The sequence below is a fragment of the Periophthalmus magnuspinnatus genome, chromosome 19 (genome assembly GCF_009829125.3).
Source record: "Periophthalmus magnuspinnatus isolate fPerMag1 chromosome 19, fPerMag1.2.pri, whole genome shotgun sequence".
NCBI classification, from domain to species: Eukaryota; Metazoa; Chordata; class Actinopteri; order Gobiiformes; family Gobiidae; genus Periophthalmus; species Periophthalmus magnuspinnatus.
Window position 1 is genome coordinate 15,374,898 of NC_047144.1, and position 20,630 is coordinate 15,395,527.

General features: G+C 38.0%; 1 protein-coding gene across 1 annotated transcript in view; it reads left to right on the forward strand.

The window, feature by feature from the left end:
- vclb (vinculin b) overlaps positions 1-20,630 on the forward strand; it is a 55,735-nt gene that overhangs the window by 13,026 nt on the left and 22,079 nt on the right. Inside the window, exons 2-6 of the mRNA XM_033984462.2 lie at positions 11,703-11,773; positions 14,558-14,708; positions 16,341-16,449; positions 17,297-17,419; positions 17,903-18,063. Coding sequence (XP_033840353.1) covers positions 11,703-11,773; positions 14,558-14,708; positions 16,341-16,449; positions 17,297-17,419; positions 17,903-18,063 — 615 coding nt within the window. The remainder of the gene's footprint in view (positions 1-11,702; positions 11,774-14,557; positions 14,709-16,340; positions 16,450-17,296; positions 17,420-17,902; positions 18,064-20,630) is intronic.

The window sequence follows — 20,630 nt, forward strand, 5'->3', positions numbered from 1 at the left end:
AGATACAAACTAATAAGAAAAGGGAGGAATAACTTGAAATAGTTATGTTTTTTTATTTTTTAAGATGCAGTGCTGTGTAATTATTATCAAAAACTGAATGTGCTAATGTAAAGTCTTATACTGCAAATAGTACAAAATGGCCATGTCTTTAAACCCTGTGAGTGAACCAAACAGGCTGTGTTTTATTCCAGGACTCATTATTTTTATGGCTTCTGTTTATGACCAGGATGAAGAGAAAGAATCCCAGTGATGTCGCGCTCGGAGCCGATCCGCTCCTAACGTCGGACTTCCTGTTTGTTGAGTCCATATGGTTCCCATGGTGCCCAAGGGACCTGTGCAGTGCTAAATTATAATGTACAGGATGCTAAGAAATGTAGCTACAGGAAAGTGAATGGAGGCTGTTTTAATTGTCACATGTGTTCGCGTTGAGTTTGTGGTTTTAGAGAAACTTTAACAAGTTCTGTAGTGTGACAAATGAGTTGCATAGTGGTTTTGCAGATGTGTGACAGATTTTGAGGCATTTTTGCTCATTTTTTTGCACATGTTCAGTGTGAAATTGTAACGCTAGCCCGGTATAATTTTTAAAGTGATGTGAAATTAATATTTTAGGAGATTAGTTGTGTAGTCCTTTTCTTGGGTATTTCAGCATGAGTCCTTTATGAAGAAATTGGAAGTATGTAGACTGCTTTTGCTTGATGGCCATTGGAGCATAGACAAGAACCACTTGCTACACCTGAAATAGAAGTATTTTGATTTGTCTGACAAGTGTTTGCATTAGATTTGCAATATATGTTTAAAAGGTCTATATTATGCTATTTTCTGCTATGTTATCATGTTGTTTCCTCATCACAAACAGACCTGGAGTTGTGTTTTGTTTCATTCACACACACATATTTAACACACAAACCCTGCATGTTTAGGCCGAGTTCTTCTCTCAAATGAAAAACTCTGTTCCACCTTGTGATGCCTTTTGATTATACGGGAAGTGCTCCACTGTGTTTTTAAACTCCATACACCTTCTCTGGAATTAGTTGGATGATTCCAGCCCTGGATTTGCCTAAATCTAATGAACGAAAGGTAAAAAGGTAGTTGTTAACTTGAAAACTATCAATTCATGACATCACAAGGTGGAACAGAGCATTTTGAGCTCATGGAGATGTAGAAAGACTAATAATGCAGGATTACTCAAATATGTGTGAATGAAACGAAACACAGCTCCAGGTCTGTTTTTGAGGGCGTAACAGCATTATAACATGACTTAAAGCTCACAAGAACCCATTATGTATAATTGGAGGACCTTTATCAACTATAAACTAATTCAGGAATCCCATGCATTTCAGAACATTTGTAGAGGTCTGAACTACAGGTACAACAAGATTTATCTATAAAAAGACCACTACTTCTCCTGGCATTTACTACTAGCTAGGCAGAATATCTTGGTGTTTGATAGTTCTTTCCCTGTGCTTTGTATTATCTGCATATTTGTTTTTGTTGACTTTTTATGTGAAGCACTTTGAGCAGCTGAAGCAAGTTTTTAAATGTGCTATATAAATAAAACTGAATTGAATGTTTTGTTCTTTACAGAGGATATTCTGTTGTATAAATGTTTGCAGTATTTCCCTCCCCATTGTTTGGGCTCCACCTCCTCTTTAATCTTCTTTTAGATAGGAAATAAATGCCCCATTAACTCAAGTGCGTTACAGAAGGAATCACTTCCTGTCACCTGTCAACCCTGGCCCTACAGTTCCAGATGAATAGATTGAATGCAGTTTTAAATGTTTGCTTAGACATCAGGGAGAAGTCATTATCTTGTCCGTGGGCGCGGCTTGGATTCTTGAGTTTGATGAAAATGGCATGACTGAAGGAAATGAAGGGAGACAAGCAAACACAGGAAGTCCACTCGGGAAGCAGCAGCTGCACAAAACAGGCTCTGAGTACGACTGTTGACGTATTTACAATGTCCAAAACATCAAACAAGACTAATCGCATCACAGCCCATGAGCTAGCAAGGTTAAAGGGCCCATATCACGCTATTTTTTACTCATCACAAACATTCCTGGAGTTGTGTTTTGTTTCATTCACACGTGTTCAACAAACAAACCCTGCAAATTTAGGCCGTGTTCTTCTCTCAGACCGAAAACACTCTGTTCCACCTTGTGATGTCATGTGGTAATACAGGAAGTGGTCCGCTGTGTTTTTAAACTGCATACACCTTCACTAGAATTATTTGGTTAAATTCAGCGCTACAATTACTAATCTCTCCTGAACTAAAGTAGTACACAAACATGTATGAATGAAACAAAACACATTTCCACGGATGTATTTGATGATGTAACAGCATTATAACATGTCTTAAAACCCACAACAATCAATTTTCTGGATTATACGAAGGCTTTAAAGGCTCTGTACCCAATCTTTTATATTATTACCACATGACATCACAAGGTGGAACAGAGTGTTTTCTGTTTGAGAGAAAAACGCAACCTAAATATGCAGGATTTGTGTGTTAAATGTGTGAACTCCAGGTCTGTTACTGATGAGGAAACAACATTATAACATAGACCAGAAAATAGCGTAATATGGGCCCTTTAAGCTATCATTTATGCCAGAACTGTATCTTTTCCCTCTTTCCTGACGTAAAAAACAACATTCAAAGCAAATTCTTCAGACTGTTAATTGCAGACTCTTTCACTGATATCCCTGTAGTCTCCAGTCTTGAACTTAGGCCTTGTATTTTTAGAAAGGGAAGGTTATTTTATGATTGTTGCATTTGTAACCCGTCCCTCCCCGGCGTCTGAAACAGGAGCTGTGCAGTTGTGGTGATGTATGGGGTTTGGCTGTTGGACCGGTTTAGTCAAGGCCATTTGATTTGTGACTTTCAGCACCTCGTACACTGTGTCACTGCCTCCTGGGTCACCGCTCCTCAGCCTTTTACCCTTTAGAATGAATGAGTTTTCGTCTGTGTTTGTCATAGACTGTATATATAAATGGACATAGCTAACCTAGTTCCAAATACGAAGTAAACATGAGTGCGCTTCCGGCTCCATTGACTCTGGCAATTTCTCAATGAAAAATGAATTTGAGCCAAACACTATGGGTGACGTCACACTCATTTAGTCCACTTCTTTATACAGTCTATGTTCTTTAGTCATAGTCTAACAAAAATGTCAAGGAAGAAATGATTTAAGACACATATTGCGATGATCAGATGGAAAAGGGCGGAGTGCTTTTTATACACCAATGGGTGAAATGGCAAAAAACTTTAAACTGGCTTTTAATATTGTTTCATACACATCAACAAGTCATTTTATTTATTTATTTTTTGCCTCCAAATATATACTTTTACATATAGAAGTTAAACTGTAGACCTCTCTATTAAAAACTCCCAATCTGATCTTTAAAGGGCTATGCAAATTGTAATCAAGTATAGATCAAACCTTTAAATAATCAAAGTGTTTTTTATCTATTTTTATTAGGGTTGTGACAAAAAAAATCACATGGTTTGGCAGGTTTTGTAAGACCACACCATGGAGACAAGGTGGCTCTCTGCAGAAGACATTATCTTACCTAAATCTTGCCAGTTGTAATTTTGATCTGATTGCACACGTCTTTCAGACATAGTGCACATCTGCTGGATATATTACATGTTTTATTGGATTCTGAGTCAGGTCTCTGAGGTCTTTTATAAAGGAAGCAGATGGAGATGTGATTTGTGACCCATTTCCTCAATTGAAGAACTGAAAAATCAGGGATGACAATGGCTGCCACTGCCCAGACAGACAGAGGGCAGAGCCAAGGTGGATGGATAAATGAATGAAGAGTGCTCCTATCTTGAGCTGTCACGATATATCCAATTACAAGTCTCTTTGCTTAAATTCATTGTTTTGGTGCAGCAACAGCTAAAAAAACAGAGGGAACTATGTAGACCATGATGCTTTCCTGCATTTCAGTGTCGACTAGTTTAACAATTACATTTTATTGTATTTCATCAAGCACAAATCCAACTTCAACTAGCAAACTTTAGAAAACAGAGCTGGAAGTTACATCTGGAGTAACAATAAAAACATCTGTAACTGAATGAATGAAGATCGAAGGTGTCATCCAAAGATCTCACAACTACAAAGTCAGGTCTTGAATAGAAAGAGCTTAACTTCAGTGAATCATGAACAATGAAAGAGTTGATTCTTGACTCCATAGACATGACACCAGTGCCAGTACATTACATCTGCTGCTCTCATTGGTCTCCATGGCGATCATTGAGGGGGCTCTGTTGAACAAGTGAAAGGCGGCCGGTCTGTTTGGGGCATGTTGTTTTCTCACACTGGGCTTTTTCTTTCCCTGCAAACTCGATGAATCCAAGTCGACAAAGAGCAGCCTGTTCCTGAATGAGCCCGAGCTTTATCACCACTTCACAGAGACGCACGTTTCCTCACTGTTTCCACTTTAACTGCAGCAAGTGATGGACAGGGAAGACAATGTACATGGGTTTCAGAATGATAAAAAGTTTGGACCATTGCCATAGCAAGTAATGTCACCTTGTGTAACTTTTTAGCTGAAAAATAGACTAAAATAAAAGCATGTCTTGGGCTTGCATCACCACAGACCTGACTCTTATTTAGCCTAGGAGGACCTCCTCCTGTTTGTTTCCATGGAAATGTGGTTCTATAATCTTCCACAATATGACATAAAACTTCAGGTGACTTCAGAAAGTTACCAGGGCTGAACAATTATTCTAACAAATATTCTGATAAAATTTATAATATTTCATAAAACTTGTGTCTTAAAGATGCACTATGTAACACTTTAATGGAAGGTTAGCCTACTTGTCTCCATGGAGAATTTATGGGCTTCAGCTACAGATAAACTGATCAGTTGGGCGATATATCAGCCCAATATTTGCACTTTTTTAGCACATTGGCTGATGGCGTTAAAACTCCAGCAGAGGCCAATATTTAGTTTAGTTAGTTTAGTTAAATTAAATATTTTGGGGAAATTATCAACCCTACAAATCAGCCCAAAAGTTTTGGCAGAACTTATCGACCATTTCTTGCTCTGGATTCTTAACAGCCAGTATCGGTGAAAAAACCCTTACCATTTTATCTCAAGTTTCAACTTCTTGTTTATAGGCGACATTTTAAGGGCTTCTTCTTCTGTTGTGTTTAGATTTCATAATTGCTATGGCTACTGTGCTGCTGTTTTTTCATCTCTTTGAAACCCTTAGATAGATTTGTGTAGAATGTCACACAGTGCTTCATCAAAAATACAACAAAACCATGCATTCTTACTGCGAACGAGGTTGCCACTCCAAAGATCTGACCCGTACTTTAGCCTTATCTCTATCTAAACAAGCCATTGACAGACCTGAATACGTAAATCATAAGACATTGTTTTGCTGTGGTGAAATGAACCGAAAGAAATCGCAATTGAAACTGCTGGCTGATTTCTTCAGGTTAGCCACATTGAAACGAAGGACCTACTCAAATATTTACTTTTACTTTTTGTTGAGGTACAAATGATGCATGAGATGTTTTGTTTGTATAGTAGAATGAAATTTAGATTTGTTACATCCCACTAAATACATGGGAACTTTAAAATATGCAGTAGTAGTGTTTGGAGCTGCACGTTTTGGCCTATTCCTGGAAGAGGAAGCAGTGTTTGTGGTCTGAGTTGTGGCTCAGATGAATGACTCGCGAAACAGCACGGTTCCTCTCTGCTGTAGTTGATGTTTACATGCTTCTACATTTACGTCAGCGGCTTTGATAAACAAGCCACTGCCCAGGACAATGGCTGACGGAAAGTGAAAGCAAACCATCATGGCAGCAACAATGAAAGAACCCTTTGTCCATTACATCATCCCAGTACAGCATTACATCAGTTTAATTTCCTGGTTTTAATAAAAGATGCATCACTGGTATTCAAAATGTCAAGGAAAGTGTGATGTATTTTCTAAACAGCACCTGCAGCCAATCATTAATCAGTGCTAGTGCAGCCTTTACAGCTCAGTGAGTAAATTCTGGAGGTTCTGAGCTTTTTCATGCGGCATGGCCTGTCCATAAATTAAGAAAAACTTGCATGCGTCATCTATATGCAGACAAAAAAAAGACCTATGGTGCTTGTGTCTGCTCTATAGTTATAATCTATAACACTTGTAGATCATTATGTTATAATTTACACATTTTAAATCACAATATTCATCTAAAACAACTTAAAAAAGAAACGGGTTTGCTGATTTCTGCATTAGAAAACTGTTGTAACCAATGGGAGCTAATGTTGCCATAAATATCACAACAAAGAGGCGTGTAGCTATCAGCGCCTCCTATGGATAGCTGCACATTACAATAGTGAGTAGCAGATTTTTTGTTCATTCGTACCAAAGTCACTACGTAACGCTGCGGAATCCTACAAGTATCACCAATTAAGAAAATAAATTTGAAGACCAAAATAAGTATGTCATAGTGGACATGTACTGGTGGCGGTGAAAAACGGGGATCGAACAGCACTATGGCTTCTTGAAAATATGCGAGTATAGATTGCTCAAACATGTACAAATCACTTAAAATACAACTTAAAGAGGGTAACAACTATAACATGTTTAAAAGATCTGAAAAGTCCATTTTGCAGAATTGATTTCAGGCACTAGCAACCCTTTCAAACGAAGCTTGCTGGCTACATACTGTTCCTTTTAAGTTGGATCAAAAGATAATTCAGAATATAAAATATAATTTAATTTAATATGTAGCCTCACTCACTGTACACATACATACTGTGACTATACTGACATTTCACCATCTATCCAAGCAAAGCACTGCATTGTCTAAAATTAACCCCTTTTTGCCTAAATATAGTCCCTTCCACCTGTTTGAATTGTCACACGCTGCATCGTTAAACCAACACAAAAACGACTCCGCGGAGCATCGAGTTGTGAAAATTTAGCCTCAGATTTCAACTGTTGAGAAACGGCTTAAGTTTTGCTGTTGATTTGTTAAAACAGAACCCAGGATTGTTCAAGTCAAGACACGAAGCACAACACAAGAAGTAAAAGTTCTGATTAGTCATGGTGCCTCCCAGAGCATCATGGGAGATTATAATGGAGCTGTGCAGTTTATGCAGTCACGTTGTCTGAAGTACATAAAGTGCAAGCCAAACAGTTCAATGTAAAAATAGCCTTAAGTCTTGCCTCAGTATTGGTTGTTGTCAAGCAGTGTACAATACCACAATGACAATGAGAACTTCAGGCATGGTGTTAGCATTTTAACATTATTAAATAAATACAAAAAGTAAATGGCAAGTTTTGTATGTGAATTTGAGTTGTCATGGCACAATGTTATAGCTTTTGTTTGTGCTGCTGCCTTAAGCTATTAGCTGTTATGACCCAGCTCTGCCAGCGTTAGGGAGGTAACAAAAAACAGGATGATAAAATGGTTTAAGTAAAGTTGTAATTTAATAAACATGATTGTAAAAGGTAAAGTAACACAAATGGTCTAATATTTGTATGCAAATGTATAAACAAAAAAACCTAAACTAAGAAACCAAAACTAGTCACGTGGGTTTATTGAAAATGAGGGACAAAATAAGGGACACATAACACAATACCAAACTATGAGTGTCCCAAAATTAACACGAGACACACAGACTTGGACACAGAGACAAATGAGTTACTAACAACTAAATGAGACAGACAAAATGGCAGACTGGACACAAAGAAAACGGTCCTCAAACACACACAAAACATAACAGATATTAAAAGTTGAAAGAGCTTAAGGCCTGGGATCGTAACACTAGCCCATTTAAATTTGATCACAATCTGATCAGAGTAATTACAATGCCAACATGTTACTGACTTTTTAATTCAGATATTAGATAATTGAAGGCACTGGACAGTTCAATTACATGTGTTTTTATAGTTCAGAAATACCTTGAAAAACATACGTTCTTACTCGGGGTTAGGTTGCCTCTTTACAGATCTGACTTTTAAGTTGACCTGGTGGCATTATGTCCTTATATCCAACGTGATGCCATATCCAAGGAGATACGCAGGTTTATTTACTTAGTGCGAAACATTCATGGCAAAGCAATAACTCCATAGAGACAAGTAGCTGACCCTCCACTGGAAAAGTTAAATAGGTCACCTTTAATTGACTTAAATAATACACCTTAAAGCAAAGACGCCAATACCCTCCCTGTTTTCTTGCACTGGAACGACCCATTGTGTTCTCCCTGATGGAACATTTTAGTTGCCTGTTGTTAACTCTGGAATGTGGGACACGGGCATCCACTCCTTTTTAGACTCCTAACCTTCAGTTTTGGCTCTGGGTGACCTTTGACCCTTATTTTCAGCCCCAGTTCGTACGAGTGCCTGTGGTCAGCTGAAAGGAGAAGAGTGAGGACATGAACTCTACTCTGTCTTGTATCAATGCCACACAACGCAACTTGCTAGGAATGAGTCCCCTGTATTAGAGTTACTATATCTGTACTTCCACATACTAGACTAGCGTTTACAATAGCAACGCAATGTGGGCTTTTTATATTGTCGAATGAATTATTATACGATGTAATGATCCACTAAGGGTTAGCGAAATCCAGTGCCACATATCGTCTTCATTGTTGTTATTTTGGTTTAGTAAGTGAATTAGATCATTGTACTTTGTGTCAGTTCCAAGCCTGGATAAATTGGTAAGTTTAAGTCTAAAAGGTCATCTGGTCTCCATTTTAAAAAGCAGTTTCTGGACATTTCAAAAGTTGTATTGATACTTTGCAGTGGCATTATATTGGGGATCTTCAATAGGTATGTCTATGGTGGAATGTTGAGCACTTAGCTTGGTGACTCAATACACACATTAGCAAACACTGAAAAAGTTTTATAATAGTCTGAAAGAAAAAATACGATATAAGTGTTCATGGTCCTGTAACTAACTAAAAAAGCTCATCTGTTTCAAGTAGAGCAGTTCTTTCAGGTCAGGTTGTGTTAAAACGAAGCCCAGATTAAAGTCTAACTTGAGAAACAGAACTTCAGACAGAGCAGTGCCTCTAGTTAACTTCACACCCCCAGAGAATGACGACAAGTATCAAATGTGACTTGGAAATAAATTATAAAAATGTATTAGCATGTGATGTCTGTTTGACAAGAAAATAAGTAAAATGGGGTTCAAGAGTGGGGAGAGACATTTTTTACCACAATGATTTAAAATGAATGAAACTATTTACTTTCACATCACTTTCTCATTCAGTCATTCAAAATCCACAGCATTGCCCAGACCACTTAAATCAAACCAGATAATTATTACTGTTGCTTTATAGGTCAAAGCTAAAGTTCAACGGTGGACTTTTCTGGAAGTGATTACTACACTTGTTGCCAATGGAAACGTGTCATAAAAAATAAAAATAACTTGTTACTTCCTCACTGTAAAACGCAGAGGAGTCAACACTGTCCCGGTATGAACGCATGTGATCTGTCATCTCTGTCCCAGAAGAGAATGAGGTCATCGCTGTAGGGGAAGAGTGGAGGAGGGACAAGGGAGAGAGAGAGAGAGAGAGAGAAGGGGGGACAAAAACAGGCGAGAGATGAGATAGAGGAAGATGTGAGACAGAATGGAAGGAGAAAAAATGGGGGGAGGGTGAAAGAGGGACAGGAGAGGATAGAGGGAGGGAAGAGAAGAGATGAATGAGAGGAAGAGAGGGATCATGAGAGAAAGAGGGGAGACACAGAAGGGAGCGAGAGGGAAGGGAGGAGGAGAAGCCGGTGAATCATTTTGGCATTTCAGCTGTTCTTCATGAGGCTACCCCCCCACTGCAGCTGCCCTGAGCAATGGGAAATATTTGGACAGTAGAGATGATTCAGGGTGATTAAAGAGCATGTCCCGGAGGGGGGCAGTTGCGGTGATAGTACCAATGCATTCGTCACACAGCTCCAAGACAAATTAGCTCAGAATTTGGAAATAGATTTCACCGGATATGTTCCAATGTTTTGACGTCTGTGGGTTTTTGAAATGAACAGTCAGATTCAAAGGAAAATTTCAACATGCCAACTCAGCAAGCAGTGGATTTGAGAAATAAACTGTGTAATGTAGGGTTGTCAAAAAAATCATGTACAATCATGTGTCACACTAGAATCAATTTCAAAACTAGATACTCGTTTGATTTTAAGTATCAATGGAGTATTTATATCTATCAGAACTACAAAAGAACTACTAGTATTGTGTTTGTATGTGTAAAACTCCGAGACGGCATAAAGGAGCTGACTGAGTGTCACATCACCCATAGCTTTTGGCTCCAGTCAAATGAGGCTCATCGAGGCTAGCGGTTATAAGAGCGAATTTATATCTTGATTTATAGACAAAATAGCAAAATAAAAATACCAGGATCATGTGGAGCAGGTTAATATGAACACTGACCAAAATGACGAGCCTGACAGTAGTAGTTACAGAGAGAGCGGTGACAGTTTTCAAATGTAAAGTGAATTAGAACGAGAGCCGGTGGAGCCGGAAGCACGTCCATGATTACTTCCTGTTGGGAACACAGGGGCTAGCATGTTAGCTATGTCCATTTATATATACAGTCTGTGGTAAAACTGAAGTTTTGTATAGTTTTTGTAGTTGCTGTAACATTTTTTATCTAGTTTAAATTATTTTTTTCTTTCTAGTTTCTAGTCTGCATGTGCATTGGAAAGCTACTACTGAGCCACACCTCAAAGTAGAATTGTAATTTTGTCTAATCTGAATTTTTATTGTCACCCATAGACTGGCATCTGTATTCAATATTTGTCATTTCTACATCTTTAAACTTGAGTAAATTATCAGAGCTGTCATTTTTTACTTTTTAAAATTTCAAAAGTTTTAGAGAGACCACCCGATAATCTGTGTCCATCCCGTCACCAGTCATATTTGATCTGTCTCTGTTTACTTCCTCACATCATGATAATGGACCTGATCTATTAGAATAGTTTGGGCCCATTTGGCTGTCGGCCTCTGGAGCTCTGGGGAAGGTTAGATTAAACTCATTTGAAAATAGCTGAAGGTGTCGAGTGATGCAAATCCCCCCACCTCCTCCCCCCTCACTGTCTGCATATCCAGACACTTAACACTGTTTGGAGAATATGTAGAATAATTGGCTTTTTCTGGGGCTGCTTCCATGTTACAGCTTTATTGTATTGAGCTTGTTGATTATTGGTCATGTTTACTGTTAGTTATCATTGTTGACATATGAAAAATGGTGATCATAATGAGGTGAAGAAAGAAACTATATTGCTAGTTTTGTGCATTCATTCCATGCTTGTAATACTAGTACATTAGTAAGATACTGTAGCCAGAGCTGCCTTGGGGTAGACTGACTGACGTGAGGCTGCCAATCTGCACCATCAGCCCCTCTGATCAATCACACACGCCACATTTATACCAGGGAAAATTAATACTAGTGTCTTGCACAACAACAATTTGCTCTAAAGCCCCACTGTGGCACCTGGTATAACCAATGGTCTCCCATCCATGTAGTAACCAGTAACTCCTGCTTAGCTTCCGAGATTAAACAAGATTGGGAATTCTCAAGTTGAAGCCGTGAAGTTAGAATATTTCACCTTAAACTTAAATAAACTTAAATATAGACTGGATTTAACGGTGCCATCGGAGGATCAAGCCATTTTTACCTGATAGCGTCTAACGTCATGTACAATGATCATATTAAAATCTAACTTTTCTCTTGTTTTCCAGGTGGGGAAGGAGACAGTACAGACCACAGATGACCAGATTATGAAGAGGGACATGCCACCCGCTTTTATCAAGTAAGTTCAGTCTGTGTGTTTCTCAGTTTAAAGTTTAGTGTCTGATGTGGTATGTAACTGCTTCTGCTATGGCAAAAATGGTAGAGGAGGTAAAAGCCATTCACGTCACTTTAACGATCTTAAAAACATGAAAAGCCGAACAGTTAGCAGTGATCCAAAGTTATTCATCACCTACTTTATACATTCCAAACATTGTAATTATTCACCATCATGAGGTTGTAAGTGCTTTTCACAACTTTCAGAGGCCAGTGCGCAGTTTTGCCATTACGGTAAAGCTGACATCAACATGCACACATAATGTGCACTTCCTAATTGTTGGACATTAAAACTCTTTATGCTGACAGCGTGCAGCGGACATATTTGACCTCAACAACTGCTTATACAATACATGAGTACACAGGCAAGACACATTTTGCTCAAAGACATGGGAAAAACAAGGGAAAAGGTCTGTTCACTTAACACGTATCATTAGAAAGTAACTGGATACTTCCCCTTTGTGGCAGAAAAATAATTGTACCTCAAGGCTTGGAAGCTGGAACTAGGGCTGAGTGAAATAACAAAAACTTCAATCAACTTCAATTTTACAGTTTTCCCATATAGATCGAGCACAGTGTTCTATTTTGTTATATTAAAACCAAAGTAATTAATCATTGGATTAATATAGTGCCTTTCATGACGCCCAAAGTGCTTTACAGTGAATTATCCATTCACTAACGAGAGCCACATCTGCCTTGGGACAGACTGATGGAAGCGAGGCTGGCAATTGACGCCATCGGCTCTTCCGACCACCACTAACACTCTCACGCACACACCACTTTCATACAAGTCTTGCCTAAGGACACAACAACAGGTCTTGCCACTGGCGCCCCATTTCAGTTCCTGATATTCTCAGCAATCTTACATCCAAGGACTAACCAGTCCGACCCTGCTTAGCCGGTATGGGCACTAAATAAAAATGGCTTGTAACGCACATTTTTTACAAACTATACTATACTATGCTATGCTATGCTTTAGTCTTTGTATACCTCACTCTCCTCCCTCCATTTACTGTAAGCAGGGTCAGGGATGAAGGCGGGGGAGAGAGATGGAGGGGGTCAAAGGTCACAGGGCTCAACACATTTGGTGCTTCAGAGCCACGTCGTCACCCTGTCGTCATCCATCAGCACGGGAACAGGAATGCAGCCGTGTCTAAATATAGAGAGAGGGTCTGTGTACTGTTCACTGAAGGACACTCGGTTAAAACCCTGCCCTCAGCTTTATATACCAAGAACAGGCTGCCTTTATTTCTCTTTTTATCACGGATTAGGTCCAGTTATTAAAGGGAAATGCCCTCTCACCCACAATACGTTGATGTAGGACAGCTTTTGTGCTAACTCCAGCATATTTACGTTGAAGCTGCTTGCTGACCCACTGATTAATATGCACCTTCCTAAGTCGAATAAGTTACTCATAGTACTACTACAGGGTTTAATTGTGTTATACGTCTGCAAATACATGAAGAAAATGGCTCCCTAAAGGCTGAATTCTGCTGTATTTGAACAGAGAACACATACTGTAATATACATAATTAAAAAAAAAAAGTTTATTAGAGATCGACCAATATGGACAATGCCGATTATTTTCCCCAATTTTGTCATTTAAATTTACTACAAACTGACCCACAGCCATTTTTTTACCATAAACTTTTAAGAGAGCTGCATAGTCATGTCTTGTACCGTTATCTCTTTGCAGTAACGTGTTCAAATAAAGCTTTATGTGGATTCTTTAAACAGCAGGTCGGCCAGAACAAAATATCGGCCTGTGCTGGAGATTTAAGGTTGATGGCCAATTTGCTAAAAAGTGCAAATTTCGCCCTGATATCGGTGTATCTCTAATGTTTATTAATAATTACCATAAAATAATAGCACTGATATTGTGACCATAGACTGTATATATAAATGGACATTGCTAACCTGCTAGCTGCAGCATTTGGTTCATTGGTTGCTATGATACTCGCAGTGGGAATCTTAAATAAGGAAATTGGCTCCAAGTTTGCCTCTATAACTGCTAGCCTCGATGAGCTTCATTTGACTGGACCCGAATGATATGGGTGACGTTACAGTCACTTAGTTGACTTCTTTATACAGTCTATGAGTAAAAAGTCACATTATATTATTGAATTCTGATGCTCTGTCTAAATTTCTAACTGAAGGATAATGACATCATACGAACAACCACCGTTATTATCAAATCTCAGTGTGCAGTCATTATTTCCTGTATTAAATGGCAGATTATAGAAGGCAACATTTGATTTCTTGAGTCACGTTTGGCTTTGGACCAATGTGAAAATGCCTGATTATAATTCCCACGTCGCCATAGTAACACACTGTTTATCCTTAGGCAAACATTCTGTGGTAGAACTGGATCTTGGACCGGTTTTGTGTCATCTTTTTTCACTGTCCTAAAAGTTGTCTATTGATATTATCTCCCATCAGTGTGTAGTATACTGTAGTTGTGTCCTTGAGCAACACACTGAACCCACTTTGAACCCACTGGTGAGCCATGTTATAATGCTTTTACCACATCAAACATATATCTGGAGTTGTTTTGTTTCATTCACACATGTTTGAGTAACTCTTTATTATTACTCTGTCTACATCTCCAAAGCTCAAAATGCTGTTTTCCACCTTGTGATGTCATGAAGTGGTAGTTTTCAAGTTAATAACTCCTTTCACCTTTAGTTCAGTAGAGACTGGCAATTCCAGGGCTGAAATTTAAATATACTGCTGTGTTTCTTTTTCCCAGAGTGGAGAATGCATGCACAAAGCTGGTCCAGGCGGCATCCATGCTCAAAGCTGACCCATACTCTGTCCCTGCTCGTGATTACCTAATTGACGGCTCCAGGGGAATTCTCTCCGGGACGTCTGACCTACTCCTCACCTTCGACGAAGCAGAGGTGTGTACATCTCAGAATGTGTCCTTGACTTGGCTGCTCCATTTACTTAAAAAAAATATGTTGTTCATTGCATAAAAAAACTGTATTGAACCTTCCATTTCAGATACATTTACCTAGAATTAATGCTGTCAAAAATACCCAGATACTAACTGATACTAAATTATATTGGCTATAGATTGTATAGGGGTTGAGAACATAGGCGACATTAGCTCAGTTGGTAGAGTGTCCAGAAGGTTGGCAGCCCTTTTAAATTTGACTGGATACTATATTGACTCCTAAAATATATTCTTAAACCTGTATATTATATCAAAAGCAAAATATGAAAGTGATACAACTAACTTTACCTACTAATTATTTGCAAAAATTGGTTTACTTTTGCTCCATAATTTGACAGAACAAGCTATGACAGTTGAAATATTTTAATGATTGCATCATACCAAACGCGTCATTGGTAAACCTCTTAAAAACTACCCCTTAATTACACCTTGAATCCCTCTATTTGAGACACAGCTGGTGGGGTGAATACAGTGATGCAGTACGTGTCAACACAAGTTCTGTGTGTGCATATATCCAGGTGAAGGGCCAATCAAAATGGCCGCCGATGTCTATGAGGTTTTTGCATTAGTCAGCTGCAGTCATCCATCAACAGAATCGCGTTCTTCTCCCACTGCGGCCAGAGGAGGGTCATCCCTGTATTTCAATGTGCAGCTATCTGATGAACCAGCAGTCTGTGCCAAAGGAGGGAGGGGCCACATTTTTCACTAGATACAACAAGATACTCCATACAAAGATGTACTTAGGGCTAGGTAATATGACAAAAAAAACTTTAAAGGGCCCATATTACACTGTTTTATGATCTATGTTATAATGTTGTTTCCTCATCACAAACAGACCTGGAGTTGTGTTTTGTTTCATTCACACATGTTTAACACACAAACCCTGCATAATTTGCGCTGAGTACTAATCTCAAACAGAAAACACTCTGTTCCACCTTGTGATGTCATGTGGTAATACAGGAAGTCCTCCACTGTATTTTTAAAACTCCATACACCTTCACTAGAATCATTTGGATTATTTCAGCCCTGGAATTGCCAATCTCTACTGAATCAAAGGTAAAAGGAGCTGTTAACATGAAAACCACCAGTTCATGACATCACAAGGTGCAACAGCATGTTGAGCTTTGGAGATGTAGACAGACTAATAATAAAAAGTATGTTTGATGAGATAACAACATTATAACATGGCTTAAAGATCACAAGAGTCAATTTTGCATAGTATAGGACCTTTAATATCACAATTGTTTTTCCTCATATTGATCAATCTCAATTTTTGATTAAATTTTTGTCTCATTATAAAAATAAATGTATAATAATAATAATGACAGTAATGCCAAAATAAAATAAAAACAATGATTTCAATATTAATTTCCTGAACATAAACAAGACTTTTAATCATTACATAACAGAAAATAGTTAACTTTGTTTCTACAGTTTGAACTCCAAACTCCAAGCAAATAACCCGTTTTGTCCCCAATCTCGTTATCTCCTTGTAACTTAATTTATACAAAAACATTTATACACAATAGACTGTTACTGTAAGGCAGGCATTGTCACATTTATTTATTTTTTACAGGTTCGTAAAATAATCCGCGTTTGCAAAGGCATCCTGGAGTACCTGACAGTGGCTGAAGTGGTGGAGACGCTGCCTGACCTCATCACATACACTAAGAACCTAGGACCAGGTGAGTTACACACAATTTATACTGCTGGGTTTCAGATGACATCACAACCACTTTAATACAGATGGAGGCGAGTATAAAGAACAGTTTGGTTGTAATACCAAACACACAACATACAAAACATTTTAACACAGTGTTGTATGGAATCACTTCATCAGCTAGAACAGATTTTTTCTTCTTTATAGGGGGGCATGATAGAAAATAATTGAGAAGCACTGAGCTTGAAAAGGGGTCTGCAACCACTCTCTAAAGAGCCACATGCGACTCTTTAAAGCCTCTTAGCATTTTGAGGGGAAAAAAAAGGAAAAATGTTTTTGTGTATACTTTATGTAATAAGTTTGTTTATAGCTCATTTTATTGAAATTGTTTTAATTATTGAAGTAAATATTACACATCAAATGCACCAAAATGCAGGATATTACATATAATTTGCTAAAAAAAACCAGACCCCCTACAGATAAGTCCACAAAGCCCGCATAAATACAAAATGTGACATATTCTTTACAATGTTTTAACAGCTGCAAACAGTCAATTTACTTTTAAATTTATTTAGTCTTGTTACTTGTAAAAATGTATGGCTCTTTCTGCCTTTCATTTGGCTGGAAATGAACCAATATGGCTCTTTTGCTGTGAAAGGTTGCAGACCTCTGACATTTGTCATGAGTCTGGAATCCATTAATTGGTGGTTTTCAAAGTGTATTTTTTACAACTTTTGAAAACACATACATTTCATGTTGTCATTTTAATCCTCCTGGCAGATGTTTTATGTTCTGCCAATCTGCCAAGTCTATGCATATCATAGTTCATATTTAATTTCTTAAATATTTAAAGTGATTGTTTCTGTTTTCAGGGATGACGAAGATGGCAAAGATGATCGACGAGCGGCAGCAGGAGCTGACTCACCAGGAGCACAGAGTCATGCTCATAAACTCCATGAACACAGTCAAAGAGCTGCTGCCCATCCTCATCTCAGGTCTGAACAGTGGTTGGATGTAATGGAGTAAAAGTAGTAGTAGTATTACTGTACTGAAGTATAGATTTTAGCGATCTGTACTTTACTTGAGTACATTTTACAGCAGATACTTTTTACTTTTACTTTACTACATTTGAGGGCAGGTGTTTATACTTTCTACACTACATTTTTTTTAACAGGCTTGAAAAGTAAAAGTATTTTTCATTATTGTTTGAGACCTGGTTTATTTTTAACATGTTCATATTGGCAAAAAAATATATACAAACAAAAAAACTAATAAACATTCAACATAATTCAGCAAAAATCTTAATCAAAATCACTACATTTGAAGCTTTACAAGACCTCAAAACCTACACCGAATGGTTTACTTTAAACAGTTACTTTAACTTAAGTAGATTTTTTCATGTGATACTTTTACTTGAGTATTTTTTTATTTTTTTGGTATTTGTACTTTTACTTAAGTAACAAAATTAAATCTCTTAGGTATTAAAATCTTTGTGACGACGAAGACCTCTGGCAGCCATGGAGTGGAGGAGGCAGTGAAGAACAGAAACTTCACCTTTGAGAAAATGAGCGCGGAGATAAATGAGATCATCAGAGTGCTGCAGCTCACCTCCTGGGACGAGGACGCCTGGGCCAACAAGGTGCACAAAACAAACACATTCTGCATATTCTGGTATTTACATCATTTAATTATAGTATATATTGTTTTTATACATGTATATCAAAGAATAAAAACAAAGAGGCATTTCCAAAACCAATTTACTGGTATAACTAGGCCTGTCGCGATAATTACTATGATGGGACAATAAACAGTAATATTGCTTATTGTGATAAAAAGGGTCGAGAATAATCGTTCATTGGACATTTTATATAATTGTGATAATCGCCAACAAAGATAATTGCCATTGTATCACCAGAATGTGCAGAAGAAAACCTACTTAGCCAAAGAGGAGTTGATGGGGGAACAAAGGGGTCTGTTGTCCCAGGGTTTAGGGGCCCAGAATTGGACTCTTCCTATTAATAGTATTAGAGGGGGGCCCATTTGAGACTTCTTGCTCCATGCCCCCAAATTTCAGTTGATGGCCCTGCTCATCCAGAGTATTCTCCCATAGATTGTAGGTGTTTTCGCTGATAACACAAGTACAAGACTATAACATTTCTTTAAACATGGAATTTATTCATGAGATTAAAATGTTATGGATTTGAATAATTATAATTTTAAACTGTCTGTGTGGAACTGTGAGCAGTAGAGAGTTGGATGGAAATTATCTACTTTACAATATAGTAAATTTAAAATTTAAAGTTATTTTGGGATAATCCTGGTTTAGGATTATTGTTTGAATGGCATGAATTGTTTCAAAATTGCTGTCTACTTCTTTCAGCAAAAAATCACACTTCAAAGTTTGTTATTGTGACAGGCTTAGGTATAACTTGATATGTATATGCTTGATCATATGGGAGCGAATGGTTATCCTAGGAGTGTATTAAATCTTGTCTCATTGCTATTATTGTCATTCTGATTAAATTTTTGGGATCCGAACCAATACTTGGCCTTATCGATACTGATACTAGTCCAATACCGCATAATGTGAAGAAATAATTAAGGGTACTCAAAACAAAGAAAACTAAGAAAACAATAGAGCTAGCCAAGATGCTAGTAGGTGTTGAAATCACTCATTAGTGGCTTGAATGACTATCAGGCACAGTGCACACTTTGAGTAATACAATAGACCGAGCCTACAAACAGAAATTGTAAACAATAGGTGTGTTGGTTTCAGTGTAGTTTGCTCCTCCCTTCAGACAGATATAAGACAGTGTCCAGCAGTAATCTGACCAGAACTGAAGAAGCAGCTTGGATGAACAGCGAAACGTCTTCACTCCTACAACATTTTGTGCAGTTGAGAAATTGTATTTTTCTTTTGCTGTACAAGAGAAAAAGATATAGGCTATCTCTAAAGAAAATCTAGAAGAATAAATTCAAGTGGTATCAAATCAGTGATTTGGTCTGAGTCCTCGCTAATACTGATACCTGAAAAATGCGGTAACGGAACTTTTGCCAATCAGAACAATCCTAATTATTATTTATTTGAATCTCAGTGGTTGTATCTGCATGTCCAAACCCTCCTAGTCTTCCCCCACTACTCCCTGATTACACTGACCTGACCCACTGAGCTCTGGTGTTTTATTTTCTTCACCTTTTTCAGCTGTTCTTTTCATTTTTTTCATCTTTCATCTCCTTGTTGACTCTCGTGAATCACTTTTATTGTGTTTTTGTGTATTTATCCCTCTTTCCTCGTCACTGTCTGTCCCTCCTTCACTTCCCCTTGTGTAGAAGGTAAGGCTCCTGGCATGAGTCCACTGTGTGTGCTGCTGCTGCAGATTTCAGATTAATGCATTTTAACTTTTTAACATTTTATACATTTGAAAGTGAATGGGTTTTGTTGAGAAATGCTTTTTGCAGGTTTGATTGCTTATATTTTGCTGTTTTTTCATCATGTGGGATCCATAGACTGTAAATATAAATGGACATAACTAACCAGCTAGTCGCTGTGTTCCAAACAGGAAGTGATCACAGTCACACTCAACTTTGGCTCCAATTCACTTTACATTTAAATATTGTCACCCGTCTCTCCGTAACTGCTGTAGTGAGCCTTGTCATTTTGGTCTTAAAATGTTCTTATTAACCTTCTCTACATGATCCTGAGGTTTTTGTTGCACCATTGTGTCTGTTAATAAAGCTATGACCATTAATAACAGATGAATCAGGCGCCTTCTTCCCTCAAGGTTGCTCCTGCTAGCGTTAGCAACAGGTTTGATTGACAGTGTTGCTAAAGGTCCGCTCCGTGCTAAACTAGCGGTGCGGGTGAGAAGGGGCATTACCTTCATCAGCCTCAATCCAGATTGTCTCTTTGGTTGCCATGATATTCGTGATCGGAATTCCAAATATGGAACTCTGCTCCAAATTCCCCTCTATAACAGCAAACCTTGATAAGCTTCACTTGACTGGAGCCAAATGCTATGGGTGACATCACACTCACTTAGTCCACTTCTTTATACAGTCTCTGGTGGCAGCATAACACCATTTGAAGCATACCTTTGATGAAAAAATATTTGTAACTCCAATTCACAATCTCTAAACACTCTATTAATGGAAGAGGTAGTAATAGAAGTAGTATTTGTGGCAATAGTGATAGCAACATTGACCTTT